General features: G+C 41.2%; 1 protein-coding gene across 2 annotated transcripts; it reads left to right on the top strand.

Annotated features, from left to right (window-relative positions):
• The first annotated feature begins 2,634 nt into the window (after positions 1 to 2,634).
• Positions 2,635 to 7,098, top strand: LOC103636220 (anoctamin-like protein Os01g0706700). 2 transcript variants are annotated; one of them, XM_020542670.3, is made up of 16 exons: positions 2,635 to 3,084; positions 3,324 to 3,393; positions 3,488 to 3,603; positions 3,942 to 4,068; positions 4,145 to 4,245; positions 4,364 to 4,455; positions 4,568 to 4,672; positions 4,778 to 5,041; positions 5,192 to 5,324; positions 5,402 to 5,515; positions 5,598 to 5,668; positions 5,754 to 5,884; positions 6,035 to 6,117; positions 6,220 to 6,327; positions 6,419 to 6,577; positions 6,676 to 7,098. In XM_020542670.3, the coding sequence occupies exons 1-16, from the start codon at positions 2,896 to 2,898 to the stop codon at positions 6,784 to 6,786; spliced, it is 1,974 nt and encodes a 657-aa protein (XP_020398259.1). In that variant the 5' UTR covers positions 2,635 to 2,895; the 3' UTR covers positions 6,787 to 7,098. The 2 variants fall into 2 exon arrangements, 1 of the variants encoding a protein (XP_020398259.1); XR_004852177.1 differs by having other exon boundaries at positions 2,649 to 3,084; positions 6,408 to 6,577.
• The last annotated feature ends 9,204 nt before the right edge of the window (positions 7,099 to 16,302 follow it).

The raw sequence follows: 16,302 nt of genomic DNA, 5'->3' as shown, positions 1-16,302 counted from the left end.
AGAAATATTAAGAGATAAAACATGTTACTTATTTTTATTTCTTAGCACTTACATTCCATCTCTAGTGATAAAGCATGTAATTACAAACATACCTCTGACTTTATGCAATAGATTGTTCGAAGGTACTTCGAAGGCTGAGCTAGACGAAGTTTATGGCCCTCGAAAGGTGACCTTATGCATGACATTGTTCATATATTTATAGGGGAGAGGTACAACTTTGTATGAAATTACAAGTATGCCCACAAAGTTTACAAGTATGATTTACAAGTATCATAGGGGCAATATTGTCTTTTGTCTTCTTCTTTCTTGCTTCACAAGACTGCTTGTTCCTCTTCTTTCTTGTTGCATAAGACAAATGGAGCCAGTGGTTGCCAAAGTCAGTGCGGAAGAGGATGTGGAGCAACGGTGGTGGCCTGGAGGACAGAGTCACCGAGGGAGAAAGATATGATAGAGGAGTCGAGAAGATTCGGGAAATGAGAATGAGAGAGTGCGAGGATTCGGGAAATGGGACTGACAGCACCGGTAAACCCTAAACGTACCATTTTTGTGTCGAGCTGGCCCGAGCATGACCCAAGGTGGGTGTGCCTGGTTGTGCGTCCCATTGAGCTGAAATTCGTAACACGACCTAATCCACTCTACGTGTCATGCTAGCCCGAATTAAGAAACATTGTGTTGGACTGGACTTCGTGCCTTTATTTTCGGGCCGTGCTCGGGCTGGTTCGTTCGGCACTGTCCAAACTTGCCAGACTAGTTTAGGCTAGCACGCGGCTTCATGGTGTACCGATTCTTAGGGTTGTTTGGTTTCTACGGACTAATTTTTAGTCCCTTCATTTTATTCTATTTTAGTTTATAAATTGCCGGATACGAAAACTAAAATAGTTTTAGTTTCCATATTTAGCAATTTAGGGACTAAAACGTAATAAAATAGAGCGACTAAAAATTAGTTCCTATAAACGGTTTCTAGGGACTAATTGTTAGTCCCTCCATTTTATTCCATTTTACTCTCTAAATTGCTAAAACGGAAACTAAAACAGACATATTTAGTAATTTCAGGATTAAAATGGAGGCACTAAAAATTAGTCCCTAGAAACCAAACACCCTCTTAGAGCCCGTTTGGTTTCTTTAGTCCAGGGATTAAATTTTAGTTAGGAGACTAAAGTTTAGCCTCTACCCTGTTTTGTTCTATAGACTGAAAGTATTCAAAAACATTAAATGAACATAAGAGGACCAAATATTTCTTAGTATTCTTCCGTCATTAGTGCAAATGAAATAATGGAGAGACAAAAGGTGAAATTAATATGGTTTAGTCTTTTTTAGTCACTCCTTGAGTGACTAGAGACTAAAACAGTTTAGTTCATGTTTTAGTTCCACCGTTTGATAATTTATATATTAATGGGGTGTTTGAATGCACTAGAGTGAATAGTTAGTTGACTAAAAATTTAGTAGTGAAATTAGCTAACTAACAAATAGCTAGCTAGCTATTAAGTAATTTACTAAAATAGCTAATAGATGAAGTATTAGCTAGGGTATTTATATGTCTTTAGATAATTTTAGTCGCTAATTATTAACTTTAGTGCATTTAAATGACCTAAATGAGACAAATAAAAAGACTAATCTTTAGTAGTGCTGCAAATAACTGTATGCAGATACGAGTCGATCTGCTTCGACGGTAGAGCAAGAGCGAAGTGCTCGTTCCGCGATTGAGGATTCGATCGAGGCGAACTGAGAGGGAGCGGGTCGCTTTTATTGCGGTGTTTGATCGCAGCTTAATTAAAACCCAGTCTGGATGTATATTATCTGATAGTCGTTGGCTAGCTATTAGTTATTATCTGATTTGATTCAGCTAGTCACTCACAAGCCGCTAGTGAGAAAGTCCGTGACTAGACTAGCCACAAAGGATAAGGAATCACGTTTGCTGAGTGCAGTCTGCAGCCCAGTGAAAGATAGAACGAGAGCATTGCCGCGCTGCACAGGGAACCGCCCACCGGTGCACGTAAAAGAGAAGCGGAATGGAGAGGGATCACGTCAGAGAGCGCTGGCTGTTAGCCTGTTACAGTCTCGATGAATGGTGAGGGACAAAGCAGCAGCCTGATAACGACGAGGAGAGAGACCGTGGGAGCCGGGGGGCGCGGCAGGGCACCCCCTCGGGCCTCGGCCCTCGGTGGCGCCAAATGAAATGGACGGCACGCAACCGTCAGGTCGAAGAACCGAAGACCCCCATTGCGTTTGCGCTCCACCGCCAGCCGCACGGGCGCACGACAGCCTCATAGGTTGTCGGGTTGTCCCCGACTCCCCGTGCCGACGAAAACCGGCCTCCACATATACTCCGTTCCGTATCTTTCCGTGTGCCACTGCCACATGGTCCCAAGTACCCACGGGCACGGCTTTCAGATCACACGCCTCGTCCCTTCCGCCTCCTCTACTACAATTTTTGTTCATTTTTATTTAAAAAATCTCATCCTGTACAAAATGATACGCACGGTTCCCACGAATAGTTTCCCCCATGGCCCCCATGGGCCATGGCGAGTCGGAGTTGCACCGGTCGCCGCACGTCCGCAAGCGCTGCCTGCTCGGACACAGACAGTTGGGACGCCAACTAACCAGCCGGTCATAATAATAATTATTTTTTAAATCTTAAAAAGCAAACGAAACGAACGCGGACACCGGTCCTCATCACAGTCCGTTCCTCCCCCGCTCCCTCTCCTCCACCTCCGGCCCTCCGCCATTCCCATTCACAAAGCACGCTCCGCTTTCCTTTTGTTTATTTACTCTTCCTCCCTCCGCATCCTCCTCGCGTCGCATTCCCCCGTTTCCGCCCATGCGTGTCCGCCTCCTCGCATCCGCCGTCGTCTCGCACCTCCCCCGCGCCCCAATCTGGTCCGGGCGGAGTTAGGGATGAGGACACAAGGGGAGGGGCATGTGGAGGAGGCCACGGGGTTCGAGGTGGGCATCGTGGTGCCCAGGCTCTCCCGCGCCGCCGCGGCGGGGGCCACCGACAACTGCGTGGCGCGTCTGGTGCGGGAGCTCGAGGGCGCCGGGCTGCTCGTCGAGCGCGTCCGCGGCGTCTCCGCTGAGTTCATCAAGGTCCGTGACCCAGCACCGGCGTGCCGCTGCTGTTTTTTATTATTATTTTATCTCCTTGTCTTTTTAATTCTGTATCTGGGCTACGCACAAAGTTTGAGCGGACGCAAGCAACAAACCGGCGATACAGAAGAGCGCGAGCCCTCTATTATCTGCCTCGTTCGGAAATTGTGCAGCGCGTGCTGCTTGTTTTTTTTTCTCTCTCTCGTTCTAATGCTTGTGGCCCTGCTGTTTGAATTTAGCTAGCCGCACCAATGGGGACCCTGGGGAGAGCTGCTGCTGAGATGCATATGAAGAAGCTAACCTACATCGGTAGCTGGACTGCTGTATCTACGGAGCATTTGAATTTTGAAATGTGGTTGGTGGTGGGTGACGTGTTTCATGTTGCTCCTAATTTCGGTCTCAGGGATGGAGCTTCAGTTTCAATCGGACCAGGTTGCAGCATTCGTTAGGCAGACAGACGGTTCCCTGTTCAGCTGGAGAGAACGCTATTCCTGCTTCCGCTACTTGATATATGGCATTGTAAGTTCATGGCAGTCGGCCAGTCGCCACGTATATCTATTGATGTGATTAAAACACATTGTAGTTATGCACGCTTATTTATCACTAATGCTTCTACAATGTACATGCGGATGTATTTTTAATGTTCGCTTCTTTGGTCTGCACTATAAGACTACCAATGACATGTGTACTTCGTTTCTGTGCTGATCCAGATTTTGTCAGATCAATGCACTCCCATTCAATGTTTCTTTGCTTGATTTATGCATGACAAGTGAAGTGTATAACTAATCCACCAACTGTTTGGCTCTTTTCTAATTTGGATATCCAATATGATAGCAAGTTGGAATTGATAAATCCAGGTGAACAAGACAAACTCTGAAGTAGTCCTTAAATTTGATGATAAGGAGTTCCATTGGAAGCAAAGTGAGTCCTTATTAACAAGGCTGGAAGCTGAAGGAGTTGTAAAGCTAGTATTCCCTTTGCATGGTACACTAATCTTAATTCTATTTATGCTCATATTTGTGAAACTATTATTGTATACCAACTAACAATTCCGTTGCAGATGAAATTAAAAGGAAGCAACTCCTGAGAAATTGGGCGCTTAATTGGCTTGACTTCACATGGCAGCCTATCGATGAGATTTACTCCTATTTTGGAACAAAGGTAGAACTGTCTCCAGTGCAGCTTATATGTTCTGTACTAAATTTACGTTCCATTCTGTCTAAAGCAAGGTAATATTTTTCTACCTTCTACTTGATTAAAACTCCACCTTGAACTGCAGATTGCAACATACTTTGCGTTCCTAGGAATGTATGCGCGATGGCTTTTCTTCCCAGCTGTTTTTGGACTGGCAACTCAACTCATAGATTTTGGGTATGCATTTCGCTTGCAATGGCCTCTGTTGGAAAATTTAGTGATAAAATTTAAAAAATCTGTCTGTTCTTACTTCTAATTTTCTCCTCTGTCCTCCCCACGCTGAATCCAGATCATTGCAGTGGTTGGTTCTTCCTGGTTTCTTTATCTTTGTTATTTCTTGGGCTGTCCTCTTTCTGCAATTTTGGAAACGGAAGAATTCAGCACTTCTTGCAAGGTTATACATGATTCATATTGATCTTCCATTAACTCATATTGATCTGTAAATATCAAGCTAATTTTCTCACAACTGTTTCCTTACCTCTTTGACGCCCTTCAACAGATGGGGTATTCATTGTTCACTATCTGAATACAAAAACCTGGACAACGTCAGCTTCTTGAGTGATTCTCTTACTGTTGAGGAAAAGGAGTTTGGTGTTGTGTCTGTGGTTGTGGAGAAAAGAAAGTTTCAAAGGAACGAATGGTTCGGTGTCCTCCTTAGAATAAGGAACAATGCTATCATTGTGCTGGCTATCATTTGTCTTCAGCTGCCATTTGAGTTGGCCTATGCTCATCTATATGAAATTGCAGAAACTGAGGTTATGAGGTGAGTAGATATGGATACTTAAAAACTATGAATTGACTTGCTAGCTAGCTTCTCTACCATAGTACTTAATATCAGTTTCCCTTGTTTTTCCATTTATGGCTGTCATTAAAATCTGCACTGTATTATTCTGATCAATTTTATATTATACAGGTATTTGTTAACTGCAGTATATCTTGTTGCAATTCAATATTACACCAGAATTGGTGGCAAGGTGTCTGTTAATTTGATAAAGTATGAAAACAACCAAGGAGAAGAGTCTAGTTCCGCTAGTTTAGTTTATAAGGTAAATACCATGAAGTGAAAAATGATTTGTTCTTTATTTGTTGGCCTCTCACCTTATTTCATTTTCTCCAAATTCAGGCCTTTGGCCTTTACTTTATGCAGTCATATATTGGGTTATTTTACCATGCTTCTTTGCATCGTGATATACTGGCCCTCCGGCGAGTCCTCATCCAGCGTCTCATTGTGTACCAGGCATGTCTGCAACATAATTGTTTTGCTGTTGAATATTTTTGTACCGTAGTTTCCTATTGAAGATATGTTTTCCTTTTTTCAGGTATTAGAAAATCTAATTGAGAATTCCATTCCTTACCTCAAGTACAGTTACAAAAAGTACATAGCTGTTCAGTAAGTTTCACATGAACCATTGTCCTTATATTTCCTATTCCCAGATCAATAGAGTAATATACAAGAATTCTCTCCCATCTTGTAGCAAGAAAAAGCGTGGGAAAGAATCGACAGTGGGTAGGTCAGTCCGGTTATCAACAAGAGTGGAGAAAGAGTATTTAAAACCCTCTTATACTGCAAGCATTGGAGCAGAACTCGAAGATGGTTTATTTGATGGTTAGTATTTATCCTTTTCAGTTCCTTTGGTAGTCAGTTTGGATGTGCTTCATATATACCATTCGTGTTGCGTTTCAGTCATTGCATTTGCAGTTTGAAAAGGAAAAGGAAATGATGATGTTTGTGCTTATATTATTGAATCCATTACAGACTTTCTGGAGCTGACTCTTCAGTTTGGAATGATCATGATGTTTGCCTGTGCATTTCCATTGATTTTCTGCTTTGCAGCTCTGGTATGTGACCTCTTTCAAAAAATCACTATGTTGTTTAGCCTCTCTGTGTTTGTTGCTTTGATGTAACTCTGTTAATGTTATTGTGAACTACTTTGAGAACAGAACAATGTTACTGAACTCAGAGCAGACGCATTGAAGTTGTTAGTCATGTTGAAAAGACCTGTTCCCCGTGCTGCAGCTACAATTGGAGCATGGTTGAACATATTCCAGGTTTACTAGCTGAACTTTTTAATTTCACCAATCACCACTTGTGGGCTGTGGGAATATGCATGCCCTGATTCACTTTGAAGTTTGTTTTCAGTTCTTGGTTGTGATGGCAATATGCACCAACTGCTTGCTTCTCGTTTGCCTGTATGACGTGGAGGGGAAATGGAGGATTGAGCCAGGACTAGCAGCAATCCTCATAATGGAGCATGCTCTTCTTTTAATCAAGTTTGGTTTCTCCCACTTTGTGCCTGAGGTGATTTCCCGTATTTACCTGCTTCTGTTCAGTTGCTGTGATTTCTTTATAGCTGAACCGCCCTTGTGTGGTTTCTTGGTTTTCTTTCTGCCAATTAGGAGCCTGCGTGGGTGAGAGCAAATCGTGTGCGATACGTAGCTCAAGCACAAAACGTCTGCTCCAAACAACTCTTGAGGAGCATTTCAAAATTTCAAGGAAAACTGGATTGAGAACCAGGATGTACAATTTAGAAGTCATCGCTGGTTTTGTAGTTTAGGTAGAGCGGTTTTGTATAGTACAAAGTTGTACAGATCATCTAACCGATGTAGATATTAGCTTATCGCCACCTATCGTACCAGTAAATTGGTACAGGAGAATGCTCTCAAGTGTTAGACTGAGTTTTTTTCCTCTTCCATTTTAATGATCTGTTTAATTGAACGGAAACTCAGACATGGTACACCATGTAATGTGCTGTGGTTGATTTCGAAGTCACCCTAGCCGACAGGTATTACTGGAGAATATGCACTGCTCTTCATTACATCCATGAGCCTTCGTTAAAATTTGTTGCTTTTGACAGAACTGAGCTAAGATCTATAGTGCACATACAGTATGGGGTCCGTATCCTGTGTGGAAAGGAGTATTGTGCTCATATGCACATATTAAATTGGAGACGCTCTTTTTAGATCCAACGCATTATTATGTCCCCCCCCCCCCCCCCCCCCCCCCCACCTCCATCTTTCGTTCAGTTGTTCTGTTCTTTTGCAAAATCCCCTTGCCACCAAACTCAAACCCGCGATCGTTGATGATAGCAGTCATCCGTTCTGCCGTCACCGTACCATCCTTCTCCTTCAGGGCTGGTTTGTTAACGAGGAAATTGTAGAGGACTCATGAATCCCCTCCAAACGCTCTCCTCAACCTTCAGCATACTACTACAGCACGCCGCCGTTCAGAGCACGAACCAATCAAAAAATAACATAAGACAACATAAACAGACGGTCAGTATGTAACACTATGAAAATCATTAAATAAAAATAATACATTTAGTTAATAATGATATTTATGGTAATTAATTTTCTCTTAAGAGTTCGTTATTTATTTGCCTTTGGGATGATTTTTTTATGCTCATGATTGATTTTGAATATGGAATATCATTTCTTCTTAAATGAAAATTCACATAAATAATATAATAATTATTAGTCCCAAAAAAATATAAATATTATTTATAAATAGTTTTGGTTTAAACATTATGAATTTCATGGTTATTCAAAAGCATGTTTTGAAAAAGAAATAGAAAAAAAAAACAAAACCTAATATAACCCTAGCCGGCCCAATTAAGCCCAACTTGGAGCAGCCGCCCCTGCCCTTCCTTGACCTAGCCGCCGCTGCCCCTTGCCTTCCCTGCTCCCCACCCGGCCGCCGCCAGGGACTCCCTCTCCTCCTCTCTCCTCTAGCTTCTCTCTCTCCTCCCCTCCCTGCTTCTCTCTCCCTGGCATCCGACGCCCGCGCTTCCAGCCGCAAGGAACGCGCCATCAACCCGCCAAGACCCAGCCCTTGCCGCGGACCTCGTCACGCCGAGCCGACCGAGCGCCCCTGCGCAGCCGACCGTCCAGGCGCCGACACCCATGCCCTGAAGCCCGTGTTCCGCCGTGCAGCGCCCAGGCCGCGCGCGCTCAAGCCGAACGCGTCGCGCCCCTGCTTCCCCTGCACGCGAGTCACGCCATGCGCGCAGAATGGACTCCGCGCCAGGCCGACCGCCGAGCCGACCGCGCGCAGGACCGCGCCCTGCCCCTGTTCAAGACCCGGCTGGACCCCAACGTCGCCAGAGCCCGAGCGCGCCCCTGCCCCAAGTCATCTGCGCCGAGGACAGCACCCCGTGTCGAGCCCCGTCCGTTTCTGCTTCGCGAGTAATGGAGTTTACTGTCGTCCGTTTTCTCTCCCTCCCCTATTACTCCCTCTCCCCATTGATGGACGCCATTCATGGTGTTTGAAGACGCCGCGCCCTCTCCTCTCCCCTCTCTCTCTATAAATATGGCCGAGCTCCTCTATTCTTCCTCCCACAACCGGACTCCCTCCTCCACCCCGAGCTCTCCCTCTCTCTCTCACGCAGCAGCAACACCGCTCACCGTCGCCGGAATTTGTACCTCGCCGCACATCGACGACCGCGCCCGTTCCCCTGCTCGCCGGAGACGTCCCCGAACCCCGTCCAAACCTCGTTGTTACCTGCCGTCGAATCACTCCCTCTCGTCGACGTTCATCATTCCCTGCGCAAGAACGAGAACTCAAGGTTGAAGACAACCCCAACCCGTTAATGTATTTTCTAAATTATGTTTGAATTACTTTATTGATCTTATGAATTATTGTAATGTTGATGCGATTTGTCGATTCACGCGTATGATTTTTAGAGTTGCGATGTAGCCAAAATTGAACCCTGCGATAATACTTTGAATATGCGTAGGATTTTATAATTCTAAAAATGAACACGGTTACTATTCACTACTTCCGTGGTTTTCATACTAGAAATGTTTATAGTTAATTTCGCTTTAGTGTATGGAGCGATAATTGGTTAGTATTGATATACGCGATATAAGAAATTGAAATAGGAATTAAGCCACGTATTTCCGGTCAAATGAAAATATAGATTTTTCTATAAATATATTCATAAGTATGATACTAAATTACGTAGAATTAGTAAAGTAATTATGAACGTAGTAATAACCATGAATAGGTTATTAAAAGTCCCATTTAGTAATTTACAATTAATTCTTAGTATATTAATGTTAGAAGAATTAAATAAACAATTTTTAGTTATACATAAATTCTATTTAGAAAAGAAAAGGAGAAAACCGAAAGAGTAGAATAATGTTAAAATGATTTATAATAATGACTTAACTAGGCGCTTATGATTTTCTAATAAAGATATTGATAGTTATGTTGTTAAACATAGGTTTCTTACTAATAAGAGATAATTTGTTCTAACTTAAAAATGACTTTTTTTAGATATCATATTTAACAAGGTTCGTTATAGGTATTTAAGAATAGTCGTATTAAATAGAAACATAAAAGTAATATGTCTTATTACTTTTCTAATTATTATATAAAGTGCTCATGTCGTTATAACTAAAACAATAGTTAATAACATACCAATGAATATAATATTCATATTTAGGTCATATGTTTCTAAACTAAAAGATAAATAATAGAGTAATTATGTCCTCTCATAACCTAGTTAACTAGATTTATATTTGTTTACAACTGGTTATATAGGTTTAATTAATCATTTAATCAAAATTAGTTCATATTATTTATATATGCGTCACTTAGTTTTTCCTAAAGAATAAACTAAGGAAATTAGTGTTCATGTTCTTTAATAATAATGTTAGTTTGTATATTGTCTTGTATATAGCTTTCTTAATAAAATATAGGACATGTACTTTCTAATAAAAATAAAGTTGCTTATTCATTGTCTTTTACATAAAAGTTTATTTAAGACATATATCATAACTTTTCATAAATAGGTGTTTAATAATAATGATCTTTTCACATAAAATCTATTTAGACTTATATCTTAATTTGTCATAAGTAATTGGTTAACAATATTTATAAAAATGCTTCATAATGCTTCTAAAATTAATAACGCGATTAGTAGCCCATTAACTTTAGATATATATAACTTATATCTATTCTAAAAGGTTAAAAATGTTTAATATCGTTATTACGTGTTTATCGTGTTATAAACCCTTAATCTAGACATATCACGTATGACGATTTATAAAAGATTAAATTAGTGAACCTAATATTTGTATATTTTAATTAAGACACTTATAAGCTCATGTCTTATTTTATGAAGTATAGATCACATGTTTGAAAAGAATACCTTTTTATTATAACCTTGCGTGTAATGTTTTGAAAAGCGAACACTCTTTTCGTTAGGCTTTCTTTTAGCTTTACGTATGGTGAATGTTGTATGTTATTGAGTGGTGTTTGTTCTTCTTGTTTGTTTGTGTGATATTCAGTGATTGATCTAATAGTTGAGAATCAAGTGCTATTCCGTGGAAGAACCTCAAGTTTTCAATAAGCAAGGCAAGTGTACTTCTCCCTCTGCATACTCTGTTTGATCCCAAACAATACATTTAATAAAGTTTATTCTTTTGGATATATATGCATAATTTGACGGGTTACCTATTTAGATAACCTTTCCAACCTGATTCCTTGATCAAACCCGGGAATTATACTTTACCTTAGTAGCTATGCTATTGCTACAACTTTAAATTTATGCAGTCACTCCTATTTATGATACTAATGTTCCAAAATGGTAAGTTTACTTTATTGTTGTTAACCCGATGGTTAAACAAGATTATTGCATATTAATTGGAACATGGAGTGACCATCCGGGAAAACAGTGCTACCATGAGAACTATCATGGCTCTGGTCTTGGCTAAATAACTAGGGAAGTCTTATGTTGGGTGCTGGTCGTGGTCGACAGGAACAGGGGCATCTGGCAAGCTCTTATAGTTCCGGCTCAGGCAGATTGTATACGGGCATAGTTCCCAAAGCTTTACCCTGTAGTCTGGACTATAAGTTGGTTACGGTAGGTGTACCTTATGCAGTTTGACCATTTCCAGCATTTGCGTAATGAGGACTCTAGGGAGAAGCCTCGTAGTGAGACCCTGGCCATTCACCTCGGAAGTGAATACGGGTCTAGCTAACCCGGGCTAGAAGGGAATCGCGACTCATGGGTAAAGATGCGCCACCTCTGCAGAGTGTAAAACTGATATATCAGCCGTGCTCACGGTTATGAGCAGCCTGGACTCCTCACATGATAATTGAACTTGAAGATGGAAATAAATCGAGATCCGATGATCTGCCAATGGTTTGCTTAAGTGGTTTCACTTAAGTGTTTTTTTTGATATACTCTTATACCTTTGCTTAATGGGAATACTTGGGATTCACGCTTATTAGTAAGACATGTGTTGTTAATAAAATGTTGACCAACTAAAATGCTTACTGCTCAACCTTAGCCTCACCTTGTTACCTTGCATTAGTTTTTCTCCCACTTGCTGAGCCTCGACCATAAGTGAGCTCACCCTTGCTTAATTTTGATCAGAAGTTTGCAGATGAAGTTATGATGCTGGACTCCATGGATGCTAGTCTAGTGATACCCCCGGTCATCTTCCTGTGGATGGATGTCCATGTTCGCTGTACTTTGATGAATAAAGGTTAAGACATTATGTCTGTTCGAAGTGTAATATGTTAATATAATCGTTATTTACGCTCTTATGCATTGTTCTTTTGATATATTACACTTGTGATGTCAACATATGTGTGGAAATAGATCCTGGCACACATATGCGATGCACCCGGCTCTGCCCATCAGAAACGGGTGTGACAGAAGTGGTATCAAAGCAATGTGACCGTAGGTCGCTAGATTAGTTAGAAATGGAAAGCCCAGTTAGTCTTTCAAAGTTTGATATATTTTCCTCCATTAAAATTTACTTTATATTAAAACTCGTCTCTTTTATTTTCAACTCTTCTAGTCTGATTTTGGTCTATCAGAAGACTCTACTCGAAAACACTACAAGATGATCAAGCTAGGGATGCGGAACTTGAAGCGAAATTTGCCAGAAGAAACCTTTTCGAAGCTATCAACGATGCCCTATTCTCTATCTTATCCCCACTCTGCAAGAAGTTTTGTTATGGATCCCCTGGATCTATTATTTGACTTCTTGGCTAAGGTGATAGGATTGTTCTTTAGTATTAAGATTTTCGACTAGATCGGTAATGGCGATATTATATTATAAGTGGTTTTCTAATCCCTAATATTGTTATATAACCCTTGACTTCTTATACTTTTGTTTTCTTGCCATTGTATTGTCATCCTTGGACAATATCTACCTTGATATATTAAACTTTTGCCTCTCTACTTTTCTCCTTGATAATGCTTTCTCCCTATTGAATTCTTATACTTTTGCTTTCGTGCCATTGTATTGCCACCCTTGCACAATATTTACATTAATATTAAACCTTTGCCTCTTTACTTTTCTCCTTGATAACGCTTTCTCCCTAACTCACTTTGTACCCTTGGTTGTATCAATTATCCTCTCTTTAATTGTTCATGGTTATCTTATTTCACTCTTAGCCACCAACAAATATGTCTTGTCTAACCCCTTGCTATTTCTTACCTGACTCCTTGACTTTATAATATCTTTCTTATTCCAAACCTTGTCTCACCTTTTGTTTTGGTTGAATGAGTAGAATTGGATTGTGTTGTGCTGGTATGCTTGAGTTCATTGTCCTTTGTGTTCATGTTTGATTTGCTTCTTTGAAATGATTGTTGGTGTATTGTGACTTTTGTTCACAATGACATCAGTTAGCTAGGTAAAACCTTAGATAGATGGGTTTTCTCTGCTCTCTATAATCTGTCTTTGCTCAACCCTTTCGTCCCTTCCATTCTTCCATACCCATACAGATGTCAGACCTTGGAATGTCAACTACAAGTGATGTCACTAAATGCAAAGAATGTGGTGTGTTGACAAGTCAAAACAACACTATAAATCAAACAGCTGATGAAAAGACATTCAAGACACAAAAGGATGCACAACCAAACCAACAAACAAGTGAACTTGGAACAAGTTGTTGTTGTGAGTACTATGGAATTCCTTGTCGCCAGATCAGTACAAATGAAAGTGAAAGTACAAAACAGAAGAACCGAATTTTATTTTCTGGCATAAACAGACAAATGTCTCCCCAAGAACATCTAATAGCAGATTCTCTCGTACCTAATGCACTGTCAGATGATGAATTACAAAGTATTCCAAAAAGGAAACATCATAAGGATGCCCAGCCCCAAGAAGAAACACAAGAGTGTTACATTGATGGATGGACTATTACTTGCACACAGTTTCAGCCTCGTCGTCGCATCAGATCCAAGAAACAAAAAGGGAAACATGGAAAAAGTCAAGAAATAACTTCAAGAAAAGCTTGCTATCAATGTGGACGCGAAGGTCATTATTTCCGTAACTGTCCTGAGAAGAGTTCACTACAGATCACCTCCGAGATGAAGCTATCTCAGTCTTCAGAAATGGAATATGAACAAAAATGCAAAGAAACTTCTACCAACAACGTAAAGACAACTCCGCCATGTAACTTATCAAGTCGTGCTTGCTTTGGCTGTGGTGATACCGACCATCTTGTTAATGGTTGTCCTAAGAAGGATGTGGAGATCAATAAGGTCCAAAAGAAAAGACAACACCCTCAAACCCATGCATCAACAAAGAATAAACAACGGAAAGAGACCACAGGAAGGATAAGTTATGCAGTGACAGGAACTATTCCATATGATAATGCAATGATTTTTGGAACACTAGTCATTCACACAACCATCGCCACCGTGTTGTATGATCCTCGTACAACACATTCTTTTATTAGTGCCCAGTTTGCAACAAGGTATGGTATCTTTAAGTGTCCCTTGAGATCAAGGAAGATCATCAGTGCACCCGAAAGGAAAATGTTAGTGAACTACATATGTCCAAAACTAAGTGTTAAAATCAATGGTATAGATTTTCTAGTTGATCTTCTAGTGATAGAATCAATGGGAAAGGATGTGATTCTTGGAAAGAATTGGTTACAAAGAACTAAGGCAGTAATCCAACATACTGAGAAAACCATGTGTTTGGAAACCCCATCTGGAGAAACAATAGTAGTTGAAGACAATCGACCTCCAGCTCAGATTGGTACATCTATCAAGGAAGAATAATATATCGTTTAGCTAGAAGGAGTATGTCTCACGAAAAAAGTGTCAAGTTGTTGCCCCTTTGAGAAATTGTAATTGTGCTAAGTGATATATGAATAAATTTGGAGAATCTTTTGCACCTATTGTGTTTTGCCTCTTTATAAAGAGAATAAAGTATGGTGTCATCTGCTATATGCAAACAATGCGATGCTCTACTCTAGTTGCCCTAAAGTCCCGCTCAAGTCTTTCTCTCAATTTATACTCAAAGAATGCTCTTGGATTAGAAAGATGATTTGGATATCATGCTCTGAAATCTATAAGGTCCAAAAGATCTTTGTTAAGGAATATAACACCTGTAAACTCTCAAAGTATGATGAAGCTAGTAGAAATCTGAAACCATCCTTGTTCCTTGACGAATCTTATTTTGGAAATCAAAAAGTTGTGTTCGCCCTTTATCTTCATATCGTACAAGCCTCTTATGTAATCTTGTCTCACTATCTCTTTTACTCTCTAATCAGATGATGAACCCTAATGGAAATGAAGTAAATGATGCCAACGACAATATTCCTACCTTAACAACTATGAACGAGAAAAATGAGTCACAGAGATATCCGATGAATGGAATGAAGAACAACAAAAGGAATAGAAAAATGTTTGGGTACATGATCAGTCCACCTCAAGCGAAAGCCACGAAACATATGGATACCCAAACAGAAGAATCAAGTCAGGCTCAGCTACATGAGATACAGACACCCAATAAACCCTCACCCCCTGTTGGTCAAGCAAAGTTGACTCGCAAAGAACTCAAAGTAAGAGGTGCTTGCTATTACTGCAAAAACGAAGGACATCTTATTCGCGAATGCCCCAAGAAGCGTCTAGACCGTCTAGAGAAGAAAGCTGCCAAGCATGACCTAAGCAATAGTTCAGAAGACCCACCATTTTATAAGTATGATGATGAAGGTCGCTTGATTAGTATACATTTTGGAGCAAAGAAGTAAGGAAGTTCCTTAAGTTGGAGGAGTTCAATGTGAACCAAGAACCTACAAATAACCATGTTTCTCCTTTGTTTTCTTGCTAGTCTTTCTTAATCTCGAGGACGAGATTCTTTTTAAGAGGGGTAGATTTGTAACACTATGAAAATCATTAAATAAAAATAATACATTTAGTTAATAATGATATTTATGGTAATTAATTTTCTCTTAAGAGTTCGTTATTTATTTGCCTTTGGGATGATTTTTTTTATGCTCATGATTGATTTTGAATATGGAATATCATTTCTTCTTAAATGAAAATTCACATAAATAATATAATAATTATTAGTCCCAAAAAATATAAATATTATTTATAAATAGTTTTGGTTTAAACATTATGAATTTCATGGTTATTCAAAAGCATGTTTTGAAAAAGAAATAGAAAAAAAGAAAAAAAACAAAACCTAATCTAACCCTAGCCGGCCCAATTAAGCCCAACTTGGAGCAGCCGCCCCTGCCCTTCCTTGACCTAGCCGCCGCTGCCCCTTGCCTTCCCTGCTCCCCACCCGGCCGCCGCCAGGGACTCCCTCTCCTCCTCTCTCCTCTAGCTTCTCTCTCTCCTCCCCTCCCTGCTTCTCTCTCCCTGGCATCCGACGCCCGCGCTTCCAGCCGCAAGGAACGCGCCATCAACCCGCCAAGACCCAGCCCTTGCCGCGGACCTCGTCGCGCCGAGCCGACCGAGCGCCCCTGCGCAGCCGACCGTCCAGGCGCCGACACCCATGCCCTGAAGCCCGTGTTCCGCCGTGCAGCGCCCAGGCCGCGCGCGCTCAAGCCGAACGCGTCGCGCCCCTGCTTCCCCTGCACGCGAGTCACGCCATGCGCGCAGAATGGACTCCGTGCCAGGCCGACCGTCGAGCCGACCGCGCGCAGGACCGCGCCCTGCCCCTGTTCAAGACCCGGCTGGACCCCAACGTCGCCAGAGCCCGAGCGCGCCCCTGCCCCAAGTCATCAGCGCCGAGGACAGCACCCCGTGTCGAGCCCCGTCC

Source organism: Zea mays, chromosome 8 (genome assembly GCF_902167145.1).
Source record: "Zea mays cultivar B73 chromosome 8, Zm-B73-REFERENCE-NAM-5.0, whole genome shotgun sequence".
Taxonomy (NCBI): Eukaryota; Viridiplantae; Streptophyta; class Magnoliopsida; order Poales; family Poaceae; genus Zea; species Zea mays.
This window is presented reverse-complemented; position numbering and strand designations above follow the sequence as displayed.

Coding starts and splice junctions, on each gene's coding strand:
- LOC103636220 (XM_020542670.3), top strand. CDS start 2,896: ATGAGGACACAAGGGGAGGGGCATGTGGAGGAGGCCACGGGGTTCGAG. Junction 4,673..4,777: donor AATTCAGCACTTCTTGCAAG/GTTATACATGAT, acceptor GCCCTTCAACAG/ATGGGGTATTCATTGTTCAC. Junction 5,516..5,597: donor AGCGTCTCATTGTGTACCAG/GCATGTCTGCAA, acceptor TCCTTTTTTCAG/GTATTAGAAAATCTAATTGA.